Consider the following 18,081-nt stretch of genomic DNA (forward strand, 5'->3'; position numbering starts at 1 on the left):
AATGGCTAATGCTCAAGTTCAAGTTGATGTCCTAGTAGGACAAAATGTTAAGGAAAATGAGTCTAAACCATGCTTAAAACGTGGTAGACCAATTGGTTCCAAGGATAAAAATCCTTGAAAAAGAAAAGGAATAAATGATCAAGATGATCATAATATGGAGGCAATTGCTCATGAAGAGCTCCGAGACATAATAAATAATGACACCACTAAGGAGGTCTATGCACCTGAAAATTATGGGAATGAGGAAATCTCAATAAATTATGTCTCGATGAGAAAAAGGTGGAATCGAAATAATATTGTGGTGGATAATATTTTTGCCTATAATGTTGCAATTGAAATAATGCAACAAGATGAGGATTTAGAACCAAGATTTGTCAATGAATGTAGACAGAGAAATGATTGGTCAAAATGGAAGGAAGCAATTCAAACAGAATTGGCTTCACTTGAAAAACATGAAATTTTTGGACCAATTGTCCGAACACCTTCAGGTGTCAAGCCAGTGGGGCACAAATAAGTTTTTGTGTGAAAACACAATAAAAATGGTAAAGTCTAGAGGTGGGCATAAATACCGGAAAACCGAATCAAATCGAACTAATTCGGTTCTTCAGTTTTTCGGTTCAGTGTCGGTGTTAACTTTTCGAAAGTTTGGTTCTTCGATTCGATGTTCGGTGTAAGGGTCTCAAAACTTCGGTGCACCAAAAAACTGAACTTTTATTAAAAAAAATTAAAACTAAAATATTTATATATATATGGGAATTCGCTTAACTAAAAATTAAAAATTCAATCAACAATTAAATCATTCATGAACAAATCAAAGTAACACCAAATGTATAATTCAATAGTTAACTTGAAATATTAATTTCCAAGAGAAACTCAAACATATTTCTACCAATGTACATTATGTAAAGGAACCATCTTCATACTTGTTTTTCTAAATTGTTGGAGGCACAATGTTTTTGATAAAGACAAATATAGTCTTTTAGTTAGCACAATAAGTGTTCCACGCTAATACGCATCATTCCTTAACATAGTTTTAAATTTCTAAGTATCTTATACTTTATCCTTATTTTACTTTTCATTCACACTGAAAACCGATTTAAAAACACCGAACTAAATCGAACCGAAGTAGAAAAAACTGAATCGAACCGAATTAGTTTAGTTTAATATACGGTGAGCACTTTTCTAAAATCGAAAACCAAAAAACCGAATCGAAGAATCGAACGCCCACCCCTAGTAAAGTCGTAAGATATAAAGCACGACTTGTGGCACAAGAATTTTCGCAAAGGCTAGGCATTGATTATGAGGAGACGTCTTCTGCTGTGGTAGATGAAATTACCTTTAGGTATCTAATAAATATGGCAGTTAATGAAAAGTTTGAAATGCATCTAATGGACGTTGTCACAGCCTATTTATATGGCTCACTAGACCACAATATTTTTATGAAAATTCCTGAAGCACTAAAAGGGCCTGAAGCATATAAAAATTCAAAAGAAAGTTGTTCAATAAAGCTTCAGAAATCCTTATATGGATTGAAACAGTCAAGGCGAATGTGGTATAATCATCTTAGCGAATATTTGCTAAAAGATGGGTATAAGAATGACCCTATTTGTCCTTGTATTTTTATATGAAGGTCAAAATCTGAATTTCTAGTAATATATGTTTATGTTGATGACTTGAACATCATTGGAACTCCTAAAGAGCTTTCAAAAGTTGTTGAGTGTTTGAAGAAAGATTTTGAAATGAAAGATCTTGGTAAGACCAAATTTTATCTTGGCCTTCAGATTGAACATTTGACAAATGGAATATATATCCATCAATCAACATATACTGAAAAGATTTTGAAGCGATTTTACATGGATAAATTATACCCATTGAGTATCCCGATTGTTGTGAAATTTCTTGACAGAAATAAAAATCCATTCCAACCTCAAGAAAAGGATGAAGAGTTTCTTGGTGATGAAACTCCATATCTCAGTGTTATTGGGACATTAATATACCTTGCCAATATTACCCGACCATATATTTTATTTCGCAATAAGTTTATTAGTGAGATTCAGCTCATGTCCAACAAGAAACTATTGGAAATGTGTAAAACATATATTCATATATCTTCAAGGAACAATTGATATGAAATTATTGTATTCTAATGCATCCAAGTCAGAATTGATCGGTTATGCAGATGCTGGCTATTTGTCTGACTCACATAAAACCCGATCTTAAACAGGCTATTTAATTATTCACATATGAAGGTATATTTATATCATGGCGTTCGATGAAACAAACAATAGTTGCTACTTCTTCACATCATACAGAGATAATAGTCATTCATTAAGCCAATCGAGAATGTGTATGGTTGACATAAATTACTCAACACATTTTACAAGTATGTGGTCTTTCTGTCAAACAAAGACTACAATAATATTGTATGAATATAATGTTGCTTGCATAGCTCAATTAAAGGGATGATACATCAAAGGAGACCAAACAAAACATATTTCACCTAAGTTCTTTTTCACACATGATCTTCAACAAAACGATGAGATAAATGTTCAATAGATTCGTTCGAGTGATAATCTTGCAGATTTATTCACTAAGGCATTTCCAACGTCAACATTTAAGAAGCTAAGATATAAGATTGGAATGTGTCATCTCTAAGATATCAAATTAAGTTTTCATCAGAGGGAGTAAAATACGCGTTGTACTCTTTTTTCCTTATCCAAGGTTTTGTCCCATTGGAATTTCTTGGTAAGGTTTTTAATGAGGCAACACTCAAGGCGTATTACAAGATGTGTGCACTCTTTTTCCTTTACTAGGCTTTTTCCCACTGGGTTTTTCTTAGTAATATTTTAACGAGGCACATTATCTATAAACATCCAAGGGGAGTGTTACAAATCCATTTAATTGTGTGGATGTTTCTTTTCAATCTACACGTAACGTAATGTCCCATTTAATGTATCACTTAAAGAGCTTCTAACGTATTTTGTTTAACTTTGTAAATGGGTGATTTCTAAATCCTATAAAAGGGTATGTTTCACCTTTGTGAAAGAGAACACTTGAAGAGATTAAATAATATTCTCCACTTTATACTTTCCATCACCATTTGTCTCCCTTTATTGTTTGTGTATTCTTGTTTTTCCTCTTGTTTTACAACATAAAAGAATATTTCAAAAATATTAATTAAATTTCACATAGCTTGAAATTCAAGAATAAGTATATTACCCTTATTTAGAAGGCACAATTGGAGAGGACTAACATAGCATAAGAAAATTGTACCAAAAGCAAGTTAAATTGTACTACTTTCTCTTTTTATTGGAGAGGACTAACATAGCATAAGAAAATTGTCCCAAAAGCAAGTTAAATTGTACTACTTTCTCTTTTTCTATAAGCATTCTATAGTGTACAGTGAAAGCCTTTAAATTTTTTGCTCTGTCTGGCCCATTTTTATTGGCAATAGTTGCTTTATATCCACGTGTAAGGAACTGAAATTACCTCTGCTTTTGATAAAAATAAATTGTCTTTCTCTTTGCAAAGTATAATCATCTCTATCCCTTTCTCTGTTCATCTTGAAACGGGTGAGTCTTTTTTCGCTTTTTCTGCATCTGTTTTTTTCTCTTCAAAGATTGCTTGTATTAAGTGTGATGATTGTAAAATAACTATTTTTATCCTTCAATTCCTAATTTGTTTCTAGTTATATTTTGTATTTATTTGATTTTATGATTTTTGAATGCATTGTTGTAGGATTGTATTCTTGCATGTTACTAATTTGGTTTGATTTACTCATGGTTGTTCGAAAATTGATTTTCCCATTTTTATTCTTCTCACTTTTCTCTTTTTCTCTTTGCAAGTTCACGTTTTTTGTAGTCACAATCTGTTGGTTATTTTATTTCCAGTTCTTTTATCGTGCATTTTCTGCTTTTTGAGTAATTTATGGTAGAATTTTGCACTTTCATGTTCCTAATTTCGTGTTATATAATGATGTATGTTTTGAAAATGTATATGTACTAGACCGTGTGATGTAGTACTGTAGTGCATCTGGAGCTTTTTGTGGGTTTTCGTTCTTTTAGAATTTGTCAATTTTTTTCTATTTGTGCAAAGTTTGAGCTCGCTATAGTTGGAGTTATTTTTATTTTTTATTTTTGATTTGACTTGAGAGTTGTATTGTGAATGACCTAGAAAAATAACAAAGAGAGCCTATATGTGGAGCAATGACAACTCAAAAGTAATTTCGGAGAAAGAACAAACGTATAGTTCCATCTTAAGAGTAGTTCCATTTTTTAAAAAATGAGAAAAGATCATGTGAATGTAAAGTAGCGCATGTGTTTTCTTTCCTCCTTTGAATTGTTTCCCTTTCAGATCTGCTAATATTGATTTATTTGACGACTAATTTTAATGTTGTTTTCTTATTTTTCTAGCATATGGCAAGATGTAAGCACAAGGGTGGACAAGCAGATGAAAAAAAACAGCATGTTCTCGGGGTCACTAGAAACCTTTGATACTCTCAAATTACACCTCCTTACAGAAGTATAAGCGATCGTTATCAAGTAAAGAACCCAACTTGTAGGTTGGGGTCGATCCCACGAGGAAAATGGTTTAGACGTTACTTTAACCAACAATTATATTCAATTAGTCAAATTATTTCCAGAAACAGGTAATAAAATGGGGGTTGTGCTTGTGTGAAACAAATAGTAAGAACTTAATAAGTAATCAATAATCAAACTCAACTTTGGTTGTTATCAAGATAAGAGAAATAACTAGGGTATACGTATTCCCCACAATCTCATAACGCAGTAATCCTAGTAATAGCAATCTTTTTCTAGTGTATTACATGCAAAGTGATAAGTTAGGTATCTCTAAATCCTTGGTACGGCATCTAGAGAATTTCACCCCGCACCTTGGTCCGGCTACGTGTGTATAATTTACTAACCCTTACCTTTACCTCATATTAGACATCATAATCGATGTTTGGCTTAGTTATTACTTCGCACCAATCGACACTAGCCTATTAGATAGTATCACACTAAATCTATGTTGATAATTCTTTTCTTGTTAATTACCTCCTTGGTTCGGCAAGTAGTAACAAGGCGAGTTCTAACGTTGGCCACCGTTAAAAAGACTTCTAAACGAAAGAATTATCAATGCATGCAAAATACTAGTCAAGAATTACTTATTTACTCTTCATACTTTGTTAATTGATCATGGTTCCCACAACCCTAGTTGTGGATTTAGTTACTCATATTGGCAAGAACTCAATTCATAATTGTAGATGAAGAAATCATGAACTTACGTAAAGAGAATAATAAACCCAGAAATTGAACTTGAATAGCAAAGCCAAAATCTTCAAAACGAACTTGGGAAATCAATAATTGCTAGAGTTGCAAATTAATCTCCAAAGTTAAAAAGCAAAAATAGAATAATAGTCTCTAACCCCCAAAAACGAGGTTTACATGTCCTATTTATAGAAAACAAAACCTAAATACAAAAGGAAACAAATTAAGGAAAGTTTTGTTCAGGTGCGCATCTTCAATTCACGAGACCGACTTACAGACCGTCGATGGATCTACGGTCCGTAAGTCCCTTCCGTCAATCGAGACTTAGAAAATATTTCAGCTTCCAAAAATCAACTTCTCTGAAGCAAACAACGGACCAACAGTACGGACCGTAGATCGACCTACGGTCCGTCAATCCCCTCCGTAGCTCCATACTTAGAATCTTCAAAAATCAGGTACTGGAACCTTTGCAGTATCACTCTACGGATCAACAGTAGGGTCCGTAGATCAATCTACGGACCGTCAATGGGAACCGTGGTTCCACACTTAGTCAGATTTCCCTGATTTGTCCTCAATACCATGTCTGCTGATCTACGGTCATAACCTACGGACCGTGAATGGACCTACGGTCCGTAGATCACTTCCGTAGATGCCCTTTTTCTGCATTTCCTTCAGTTGTCTCTACACTTCCGCGCTTGAACACCTTTCCTGCAAAACATGATAAAAACACATAAAAACCAGTATAAAAAGGCCCTAGACACACACAACTTGTAAGTGAATCGATCTACGATCCGTAGATCGGGACCGTAGAGCACTATTATACTTGGACAAATTTAGGGACTTACCTGGGATCTACGGATACCATTGATGGTCCGTGGATCAATCGACGAACCGTCGATGGGATCCGTAGATCTCTGCACCAGACCATTTTCTGCAAATTTATTGTGTGGTGCACCTGCACATGTAGCAACCAATAGGCTATTATTTTGTTACATTTTCTGGAAACTTATTAGACGCGGATCCTATATTACTTCTAGCCAACACTAAGAACGAAAACACTGAAGCACCAACCTACATTGATACAAAGACGCAAGTAATCAAAGAAAGCTAAACTACTAAATGGAAAACAGAACCCTATCGTTGGCCAGATTGTACATCTTGGGTTGCCTCCCAAGCAGCACTTGATTTAACGTCGCGGCACGACGTAGGTGTCTTGATTACTCAGACTTTATCAAGATTCCAGGCCTCAATCACTTCTTGCACAGTTTCAGCATTTCCTAGATAGACCTTGATCATTTGCCCGTTCACCACAAACCTTGTTCCATCCTTATTTTCAAGCTCAACTGCTCCATGCGAGAGCACTTTTGTGAGCACAAATGGCCCGGTCCACTTGGACTTGAGTTTGTCTGGAAACAGGCGCAACCTAGAGTTGAATAGCAGCGCAAGATCACCAACCACAAATTTTCGCTTTTCAATTCTTTGATCATGATACCTCTTCATCTTCTCTTTGTATAAGGCTGAACTTTCATAAGCTTTTAGGCGAAACTCATCAAGCACATTCAAGTCATTCACCCTTTTATTAGATGCAGTGCCCCAATCCAAATTTAACTTCTTCATTGCCCACATAGCTTTGTGCTCTAACTCTACTGGTAAATGACAAGACTTCCCATATACAAGTTGGTAAGGCGACATACCTATGGGGGTCTTGTATGCAGTGCGATATGCCCATAGAGCATCATCAAGCTTCCTTGACCAATCAGTTCGATTGGCGTTCACAGTCTTCGCCAATATCTGCTTTATTTCTCTGTTGGACACCTCAACTTGACCGCTAGTCTGTGGATGATAAGGAGTGGCTACATTGTGACGGACACCATATTTCTCAAGTAGTGTTTTGAACAACTTGTTACAAAAGTGAGAGCCTCCATCGCTAATAATAGCCCTTGGTGTACCAAATCTGGAGAAGATATTCTTTTTCAAGAATGCGGTGACACTTTTACCTTCGTTGTTGGGGAGTGCTACTGCTTCCACCCACTTCGATACATAATCAACCGCGACCAGAATATACTTCATCCCATATGAACTCACAAATGGGCCCATGAAATCAATGCCCCATACATCAAACAATTCGATCACCAATATGGGATTCATAGGGAGCTCTTGTCTCTTTGAAATTCCTCCATCTCTTTGGCACCGATCACAAGACTTGGCGAAATCATGAGCATCTTGGTGGATGGTAGGCCAGTAGTACCCACACTGCAAAATCTTATGTGCAGTCCGAATACCACTATGATGCCCACCAACGGGTGATGAATGACATGCTTCAAGTACACTCAGCATTTCAACCTCAGGCACACAGCGACGAATAATCCCATCAGCACAACTACGATACAAATAAGGTTCATCCCAAAAGAATTTCTTCACATCATGCATAAATTTCTTTCTTTGGTGAAAAGACAAATCGGGTGGCACAATGTCGCTTGCCAAATAATTAGCAAAGTCTGCGAACCAAGGAATCAAATCATTAGAAGCAGCCAATACCTGTTCATCTGGAAACGCATCATTAATTTCAGCCCTATCTCCAAGCTTTAGCATGGCCTCTTCCTCTAATCTGGACAAGTGGTCGGCAACTTGATTTTCGGTTCCCTTTCTATCTTTTACCACAAAATCAAACTCTTGCAGCAACAATACCCATCTGATCAATCGTGGTTTTGCATCCTTTTTCGCCATCAAATACCTCAATGCAGAATGGTCAGTATGCACGATGACCTTAGTACCAAGCAAGTAGGAACGAAATTTTTCGAATGCAAAAACCACCGCAAGAAGTTCTTGTTCGGTCACTGTATAATTCTTCTGGGCCACATTCAGAGCTTTGCTAGCATAGTAAATAGGGTGAAGAATTTTCTCACGCCTTTGACCCAATACTACACCAAGCGCCACTCCACTCGCATCACACATTACCTCAAACGGTTGTTCCCAATCTGGTGAAATAATGATAGGTGCTGTAACCAACTTTTCCTTCAACTCTCCAAATGCTCTAAGACAAGCATCATCAAAGCAGAACTTATTCTCCTTCTCGAGCAGTTTGCACAAGGGATGTGCAATTTTTGAGAAATCTTTGATGAATCTCCTATAAAAACCTGCATGCCCAAGAAAACTTCTAACACCTTTTACAGAGATGGGTGGTGGAAGCTTTTCTATTACCTCAACTTTAGCTCTATCAACCTCAATACCTTTCTCTGAAATTCGATGACCCAACACTATACCTTCTTTTACCATGAAATGACATTTCTCCCAATTCAGCACCAAGTTGCAGTCTTCACATCTTTTGAGCACCTCGGCCAGATGTTCTAGACAATGATCAAACGAATCACCTACAACTGAAAAATCATCCATGAACACTTCAATAGTGTCCTCCACCATATCAGAAAATATCGACATCATACATCTCTGGAAGGTCGCTGGAGCATTGCACAATCCGAATGGCATCCGTTTGAAAGCAAAAGTCCCATATGGGCAAGTGAAGGTGGTCTTCTCTTGGTCTTCAGGAGCTATAGAAATTTGATTGTAGCCCGAATACCCATCAAGAAAACAATACCAACCCTTGCCTGCAAGCCTATCTAACATCTGGTCCATGAATGGCATAGGAAAGTGGTCTTTCTCTGTCCACGCATTCAGCTTCCGATAATCCATGCAAACTCTCCATCCAGTGACAGGCCTCATTGGAACAAGCTCATTTCGTTCATTTGGAACCACAGTCATACCACCTTTCTTTGGTACACACTGCACAGGACATACCCAATTACTATCTGAGATGGGATAAATAACTCCCGCATCCAGCCACTTGATGATCTCCTTTTTGACTACCTCTTGCATAGGTGGATTTAATCTTCTCTGGTGCTCAACACTGGGCTTATGATCTGGCATGAGTTGGATTTTGTGAGAACAGATACCGGGGGGGATCCCAATAATATCTGCAATAGTCCACCCAATCGCTCGCTTGAACCTCTTTAATACAGTCACCAAGCACTCTACTTGCCTTGCATTCAAATCTGCTGCAATGATGACCGGCAAAGTATTCTCTTCGCCTAAATATACATACCTCAAGTGTGGTGGTAGAGCTTTAAGCTCCAATTTCGGTGCCTCCACAATAGATGGTCTTGTGGGTGGGGACTCGCGATTCTTCATGTCTAGCTCATACTTCTTTGGTTTGGACCGGTATTCACACTTATCAAGTGCGGCTACCAACTCATCATATTCTTCAATACCATCACTACCAAAATTCATCATGACTGCTGCTAGTGCCTCAACACCTAATCGCTCTTCAATTTGCACTTCTGACCCACTCTCCACTCTGTAAGTTATAGCAGATACTGTTTGTAGCTCACCATTCTGCTTCATGGATCTACAGATATTGAAAGTTGCTTCTTCATTGTTCAGTCTGAACTTCATCTGTCCCTTTTCCATATCAACCAACGCACGCCCTGTGGCAAGAAATGGTCTCCCAAGGATGATGGGAACCTCAAAATCAACCTCACAGTCAAGGATCACAAAATCCGCCGGAAAGATGAAAGACTCTACTTTCACTAGCACATCATGGAGCACACCTATGGGCCTCTTCACAGTCCGATCAGCCATCAGTAACCGCATTGCAGTGGGCTTTGGATCCCCTAGACCCAACTTCTTGTAAATAGATAAAGGCATGAGGTTGATGCTAGCACCAAGATCACACAATGCCTTAGCAAAGTGTAATAACCCTATAGTACATGGGATCGTGAAAGCACCAGGGTCTTCCTTCTTCTGCACCAGAGATCTTGTAGCAATAGCACTACAATGCTGCAATCTATCATCATCTTCAAAACTCACAGACCTTTTCTTTGTCACCATATCTTTCATGAATTTTGCATATCCAGGCATTTGCTCCAAGGCTTCTATCAAAGGGACATTGATAGAAAGCTGCTTCAACATAGTGATAAATCTGCGATATTTCCCATCTTCAGTCTTCTTCACTAACCTTTGAGGAAAAGGTGGTGGAGGTCTAGGTATGGGAACCACTTTCTGAGGTACCTCCACTTCTTGTTCTGTCACAACCTCTGACTCCTCTCTAACTTTCACCACATCATCTTCTTTTCTATTCTCAACTTCTACCATAGACGGCATAGGTGGATCTACGGTTTGCTTGCCTCCTCGAGTGGTAATTGCCATACAATGCCCATCATTCTTCGGATTCTGGATGGTGTTGCTAGGAAGAGTGCCAGGTTGACGCGGGTTCACTGTAGTAGACAACTGCGTCATCTGCTGCTCTAGATGCTTTATTGACACTGCATGGGCATCAACCTTTTGACCAATACCAGATAAGTCGTTTCTCATCTCCTTCACATTCTCATCTGTGGCATCAAACCTTCTCATCATCTTCTGCAGCATATCTTCAATACGCGTCATATTACCTCCAACTTCCCTAGCACCAGATTCCCGATTTTGAGGGGGAACATAGGGTCCAACCCGATCGTTTCTGTTGCCATAGTTGTTCCTGTTGTAGTTGTTGTCGCGATTGAAGTTCCCATCTCGGACATAGTGACCCTCTCGGTTGTAATTTCCATAGTTCCGACCTTGGTTCCCTTGACCTTGGCGCCAATTTTCCGTGTTGGATCCTTGGGCGTTTGGTCGGAAACCCCCCGTCTGATCATTCACCGCATAAGTGTCCTCTTCATAGTAACACTCCTCAACTGGTGGTGGAGTTCTAGTTAAGTAATTTACAGCATTTACCTTTTCTGCTCCTCCACTCACATGCTTCAATACCAACCCCAACTCTGTCCTCATCTGAGCCATCTCCTCACGAATATCATCTGCAGAGTTAACAGTAGCATTATGAACAGCAAATGTGTTTCTCCCAGTATCTGACCTTCTAGTGCTCCACGCTTTATTGTTGCGAGAGATCCTCTCCAATTTTTCAGCAATCTGTGCGTATGTACAATCACCATATGAACCTCCAGCAATAGTGTCAAGTACTGCTTTATTGTTATCATCCTGTCCTCGATAGAAATATTCCTTCAGTGACTCATCATCAATACGGTGATTTGGGACACTTCTTACGAAAGCAGTGAATCTGTCCCACGAGCTACTCACAGACTCTCCAGGTAATGCCACAAAATTGTTGACCCGATCTTTGTGATTGAGCTTCTTAGATACTGGATAGTACTTTGCTTTAAATACCTCTGCTAGTTGGTCCCATGTGAAAATTGAGTTATAAGGAAGCTCAGTGAACCATACTGCAGCATCGCCTGTCAGTGACAGAGGGAACACTCGTAACCCAATGACGTTCATATCCAAGTCTGGTCTGCCTACACAACTTTTGCAAACCACCCTGAGCTTGGCTAAGTGAGCATGTGGATCCTCCGATGGCGATCCTGAAAATAAGCCTCTTGCTGTAAGCATCTGCATCAAACTACTAGTCACCACAAATGTGTGCCCTGGCGGTAGAGGAGGTAGGACGATGGGTCCATCGGAATCTGCTATGTCGACGTTGCCCCGATAGTTGTCATGGTGTTGTGGGCCTGGTGGACCATGCACTCTCATTGCATCTCCCAATTGATTTTCAGCTAGACCCCGGTTTTCCCCACCAACTACTCTTGGCTGCTGTAACTCAACTGCTTCATCTAGATTTCCTCCGATAGGATGAACTGGAAGTCCTTGATTGTTCATTCTTCGCAAAGTTCTGTTCAACTCTGGATCGTACGGAGTAAGTGGTTCGCCTTGGCTCCGTGTATTTGGCATACACTAGAGTCTGAACCTGAGAGAGACAAAAACAAAGAAAAAAATAAAATTAGGAAATATTTGACTAACGTTCAATATTGTAGTTAAAACTAAATCTAAAAGCCAGTTTCCCCGGCAGCGGCGCCAAAATTTGATACGCTCAAATTACACCTCCTTTCAGAAGCATAAGCGATCGTTATCAAGTAAAGAACCCAACTTGTAGGTTGGGATCGATCCCACGAGGAAAATGGTTTAGACTTTACTTTTAACCGACAACTATATTCGATTAGTCAAATTATTTCCAGAAACAGGTAATAAAAAGGGGGGTTTGTGCTTGTGTAAAACAAATAGTAATAAGTAATATTGTAATCAATAATTAAACTCAACTTTGGTTGTTATCAAGATAAGAGAAATAACTAGGGTATACGTGTTCCCCATAATCTCATAACGCAGTAATCCTAGTAATAGCAATCCTTTTCTAGTGTATTACATGCAAAGTGATAAGTTAGGTATCTCTAAATCCTTGGTCCGGCATCTAGAGAATTTCACCCCGCACCTTGGTCCGGCTACGTGTGTATAATTTACTAACCCTTACCTTTACCTCATATTAGACATCATAATCGATGTTTGGCTTAGTTATTACTTCGCACCAATCGACACTAGCCTATTAGATAGTATCACACTAAATCTATGTTGATAATTCTTTTCTTGTTAATTACCTCCTTGGTCCGGCAAGTAGTAACAAGGCGAGTTCTAACGTTGGCCACCGTTAAAAAGACTTCTAAACGAAAGAATTATCAATGCATGCAAAATACTAGTCAAGAATTGCTTATTTACTCTTCATACTTTGTTAATTGATCATGGTTCCCACAACCCTAGTTGTGGATTTAGTTACTCATATTGGCAAGAACACAATTCATAATTGTAGATGAAGAAATCATGAACTTACGTAAAGAGAATAATAAACCCAGAAATTGAACTTGAATAGCAAAGCCAAAATCTTCAAAACGAACTTGGGAAATCAATAATTGCTAGAGTTGTAAATTAATCTCCAAAGTTAAAACGTAAAAATAGAATAATAGTCTCTAACCCCCAAAAACGAGGTTTACATGTCCTATTTATAGAAAACAAAACCTAAATACAAAAGGAAACAAATTAAGGAAAGTTTTGTTCAGGTGCGCATCTTCAATTCACGAGACCGACTTACGGACCGTCGATGGATCTACGGTCCGTAAGTCCCTTCCGTCAATCGAGACTTAGAAAATATTTCAGCTTCCAAAAATCAACTTCTCTGAAGCAAACGACGGACCAGCAGTACGGACCGTAGATCGACCTACGGTCCGTCAATCCCCTCCGTAGCTCCATACTTAGAATCTTCAAAAATCAGGTACTGGAACCCTTGCAGTATCACTCTACGGATCAACAGTAGGGTTCGTAGATCAATCTACGGACCGTCAATGGGCACCGTGGTTCCACACTTAGTCAGATTTCCCTGATTTGTCCTCAATACCATGCCTGCTGATCTACGGTCATAATCTACGGACCGTGAATGGACCTACGGTCCGTAGATCACTTCCGTAGATGCCCTTTTTCTGCATTTCCTTCAGCTGTCTCTACACTTCCGCGCTTGAACACCTTTCCTGTAAAACATGATAAAAACACATAAAAACCAATATAAAAAGGCCTTAGACACACACAACTTGTAAGTGAAATGTATTAGAAATACCGTAAACTCACGATATATCAACCTTATGGATGCTTCAACTGGTAATGAAAGCAAATCGCTTTTCTCCACCGTATTACAGTAACTAACAATCTTATTTTTCATGAGTTCCCTTTTGGCTCATTCAGTGTCAAATGCACAAGCAATGCAGAGAAGAACAAGGTAAACATTTTGTAGCACAATGTAATTATAGAAAACTTTAATATCTAGGATAGAAAGTCGACTGGTCCATATATGTTCAAAGTTTTCTTATTTTGCATAAACCACTTTAAGTGTTTTCAATAGAGTTATAGCAGGCTATATGGCTCGGACTCTCCTAAATCGTTGTTGCATACATATAGAATTTTTCAAATGCATTACTTTTGGAGTATCCGACACGAAGAGTCCAAGCAACATAGCAAGTAGAAAAAGGTGTTCCAGCAAATGCAACAGTAAGAAGAAAGGTATATGGTAAGCCAAGAGGCGACACTGTTATTGTGATAAACCCTGTTGTGGAAATCAAAATTCTTCAGGAGAGCCGCTTAAGCACCTCTTAAGCAGAAGAAAAGCAAAGACGCCTGGAAAATTTTACTTCTACCTCTTTCACCAAGGATGAAAGATATGAATGCATTTCCTTGCCTCGATGAAAAGTATAGCAAGTAATATCATTATATATAGTTAGATTGACCGTTCTATTATCAGGCTGTTTATGGATATTCAAGCAAATCAGACAATCTTCTTCGTGATGTTGTGATCTTGTGCATGACAGTTTATGTTACATTTCAATATTGATAATTTAAACTTGAAGTTTAGGTTATACAGAACAAGTCACAAAAACTCTTATTTGAATAGCTCGATTTCTGGAAGTACCATATAAAAAAATGATAAGCTTTATCAAAATGGATGAAAGCTAGAAAAATAATTTAGCCACACATATAAGTCAACTGGTGATATATTAGTCCATATTTGCCTGTTATATTTTTTCACTACAGTAAAAAAATTTATGATGATTAAAATGCCAACTTTTTGTCTACTTTGTATTAAATTGTTGAGGCGGTTAGCTTGGATAGTAGTAAGTTTATCATTTTTTTAATACGATTTTCTACGCCTCACTTTATTTGTACTTAAACAGATAGTAGATACCAATGAACTCTTAACGCTTATCTTCAGATTCCACATTCAAATCATAACCACTACATATCTATTTTCTCACTTATTGGTGAAAAATCTAAATCCACTATATGCAATAGACCACTCATTCCAGGCATGTTTGATAGAAGCAAGCTGAGAATTGAACCGTATTTGGTGGACGTTTATTCAACTGGACATTTAAATCAGGGCTCGACCCTAAACCTTTTCCTGGGTACATGTATAAGCTGTCAGAGTTGAACTAGGAAGCAGCCGTAGTGGCTATGTGACATCTTCGACTTTACCCGCCGTTGGAGTTGATTTGTAAGTCAAATTTTATGGATGTTCAGAAAAAACTTGGTTGATAATGTCATTTTTTCAGTTCACAGTGTTGGTTTGATATTTGAGATCTGTTTATGTTGTAAATGTGCAGAGTCTAATCTTTTGATTGTAAAAAAAAAAAGTGATTGTAATCTTAGGCTATGAAATTTATACATCACTTCTCTTGCGGTTAGTGTTTATTTTTTAATGCTCAAATTTCCTCTTTATTCATGTTTTTTCTTTGTGGATTTAGCCTCGGGAGTTCCTATCGGATAAAAATAGTTGTAACAACAAGTGAAGAGGATTGAAGCGACCAGTGTGTTTGACGAAATTTTCCAATGAAAGGAAGATTGCCAACAAGTTTGTTTAACTGTTTTTCTACAGCTATCTACTATCAAGCTCATCACTTAGCATGGACGTTAATCCTCGGTATTTCTTTAGCCATGCTGTTATCTACATTATGCTTCATATTCAAAGGACATATATCTTGGATCGAAAATGAACACTCATTTAGTTGAATTGAGATATTGAATTTTGTCACATTTGTTTACTTGGTGTTAGAATGAACCTTATTTGAACTATCATACCATGATTCAATGGTATTGAACTATCATACCATGATTCAATGGTATTGAACTATCATACCATGATGCTAAGTATGACTTTTTTATTAAATTTCTGTTAAAATCGTGAGTTTGAGGTGTAATTTATCCTATCTGGAACTACTTACTCTACCAATATGTTGGTATCTCATATTGAGAAATAAGAAATGAACTCTAATACTTATCTTAATATGTTCTCTTTGTACATTGTTGCTATTCCTGGCCCAATTCACTATATTTTTATGAAATTCTTTTATTTCTGTGGAATGGTGTGAATTGTAGGCTTCAAGTGATTTACTGATACATTACATGCGTACATTTTGAATTTTTTTTGGGAAGAAATCACAGTGGCCATTCTTTTGTTTGACCAGCAGCTAAGATTATCAGTTTCATTCGTATTGTAAGCTCTAAATTATTTAACCTATTCAGTATGTAACTTCCTGATTTAGTCTGCTGAGTTTAAGTTTTATGAATGTGATTCCTTTGTGATGCAAAGACATTTGGAATGTTTACCAGTTACTACTTTTGGATCCTTGCTCGCTTTAACAATTGTACTGTTGAGTGAGGTAAGTGACCGAAAAAACAATCAAGTTCTAGAAACAGAACAGATCAAATCATGGAAAAGGATTGATTTCAGATTCTCTGATTATCATTCCTTCAGTACAATTTCACATGCCTAAAGATGAAAATTGACCTTGATAGACTTCAACAGAAACTTGTGTTGACTACTTCTGGTGTGTTCACTTTTCAATAATTTGCAGGAACAACAAGTACTAATGTTTGGGCGCGGAAAAGTAGATATGTACAAAGAGTTGAAGAGTTGATGTTCTTCATGAAATGATATGCTGTAAATGCAGAATGTTTCTAATTACTTTGACCATGTCTGCTTTTACTTGATCATCTCTTTCACTGATACATCGACATCACTTGAATAAATTGTTTCTTTGCAATTTGTAGTTTATACAGCTAAATTTATTATTTATGGAGAAGGAACTTACAATGTTGGGCACGGGCCATGCCTCTCTAGTATCATATAATTGAGAGAGCATGTATGTATTTAGGAGTTTATGGATGATTTTTGATTTTGGGTTACATGAAAATAGTAACAAAACATGTGTAATTATTTGTCAAGATTACTGATAGTCTTTTTGTTATATTTTCTTGTTGGAGAATATTTGATACATTTAAGTGTTTACAAAACTAGGAAATTATGAAATTATTGAGAAGAAAAAAATAATAGTTTTATACTCTTGTTTTTCGTATTAGTTTATTTACTTTTTTACATGCTCTTTAAGAAATTATTAATTAAAATGATAATTTATTAATTTACTCTTTATATATTTTTACAATTTTACAAAATTTATTTATACTTTCAAAAAGAATTAATTGTTAGGGTAATTAAAATTAAAAAAATTATAATTTAGTTTTGTTAATTGATAAATAATTTTAATAATTATATTTAGTAATTTAGATAATTAATATAGGATAGAAAAATAATACTAAATGTTAGGAGTATGATGAATTAGGTTAAATTTCATACTTTTAAATTATCTAAAGATAAAAACAAATAGCAAAATTTGAAATAATGGTAAAAAACAAGAAGTTGAAAAGTTGAATAATGAGAAAAAGTTAAAAGTAAGAGAGAAGGATCTTTGGCCCATTTTTCTGAGAATGAGACCCAAAAATCCATTTGTCAAATTATGAAAGGAGCCTCACACAACTTTTGTATTACTTTTCTATGCCACCTCATACTTATCCCTCAACCACCATAAATTTTTTCCCAAAAACAAAGGTTACAACTTACAAGTATCATGGATAACACATCACACCAAAATATCCTCTTGATATTCACCATGTGAAATGAATACCTTCACATTTTTATCAACCCAATACACTCTTTCATCATAATAAATTAATAAGGATTGTGTTTCATATGACCAATTTCTAAGAGTTCAAATGCAAATATGATCCTTTTCTCAATAGAATTTGATGATAAGTTTAGAAGTAAGACCATTTCCAATCCAACATCAAATTTTACATCAAATTTTTATTTGGTATTTTGGAGCTTCAACCCAACACCAAATTTTACACCATTTTGGTGTGTGAATAGTGTTATATCAAATTTGGTGTAACACTATTCATCACACCAATTCAGTTTTTGAATATTTTAATATTATTTCATTATACAAAACTTTTAATTAAACATTATATAAATTGTATGTTTTAATTAAATCTCTTGCATATATAATTATTTTTTATGTAATATTTTTATAATATTAATTTTAGATATAAAAGTTAGATTTTTTTATAA

The 18,081-nt window shown here is 36.6% G+C and overlaps 1 protein-coding gene and 1 long non-coding RNA gene across 2 annotated transcripts; both read left to right on the forward strand.

Moving 5' to 3' along the window:
* The first annotated feature begins 1,355 nt into the window (after positions 1-1,355).
* LOC125855935 (uncharacterized mitochondrial protein AtMg00810-like) lies at positions 1,356-2,126 on the forward strand. Its single transcript, XM_049535580.1, has 2 exons — positions 1,356-1,552; positions 1,631-2,126. The coding sequence occupies exons 1-2, from the start codon at positions 1,356-1,358 to the stop codon at positions 2,124-2,126; spliced, it is 693 nt and encodes a 230-aa protein (XP_049391537.1).
* Positions 2,127-14,226: 12,100 nt separating this feature from the next.
* LOC125855443 (uncharacterized) lies at positions 14,227-16,163 on the forward strand. The gene is made up of 3 exons (XR_007445484.1): positions 14,227-14,369; positions 14,970-15,171; positions 16,053-16,163. It is a non-coding gene; the product is annotated as an uncharacterized LOC125855443 (long non-coding RNA).
* The last annotated feature ends 1,918 nt before the right edge of the window (positions 16,164-18,081 follow it).

This window comes from Solanum stenotomum, chromosome 2, assembly GCF_019186545.1.
Source record: "Solanum stenotomum isolate F172 chromosome 2, ASM1918654v1, whole genome shotgun sequence".
Classification (NCBI taxonomy): Eukaryota; Viridiplantae; Streptophyta; class Magnoliopsida; order Solanales; family Solanaceae; genus Solanum; species Solanum stenotomum.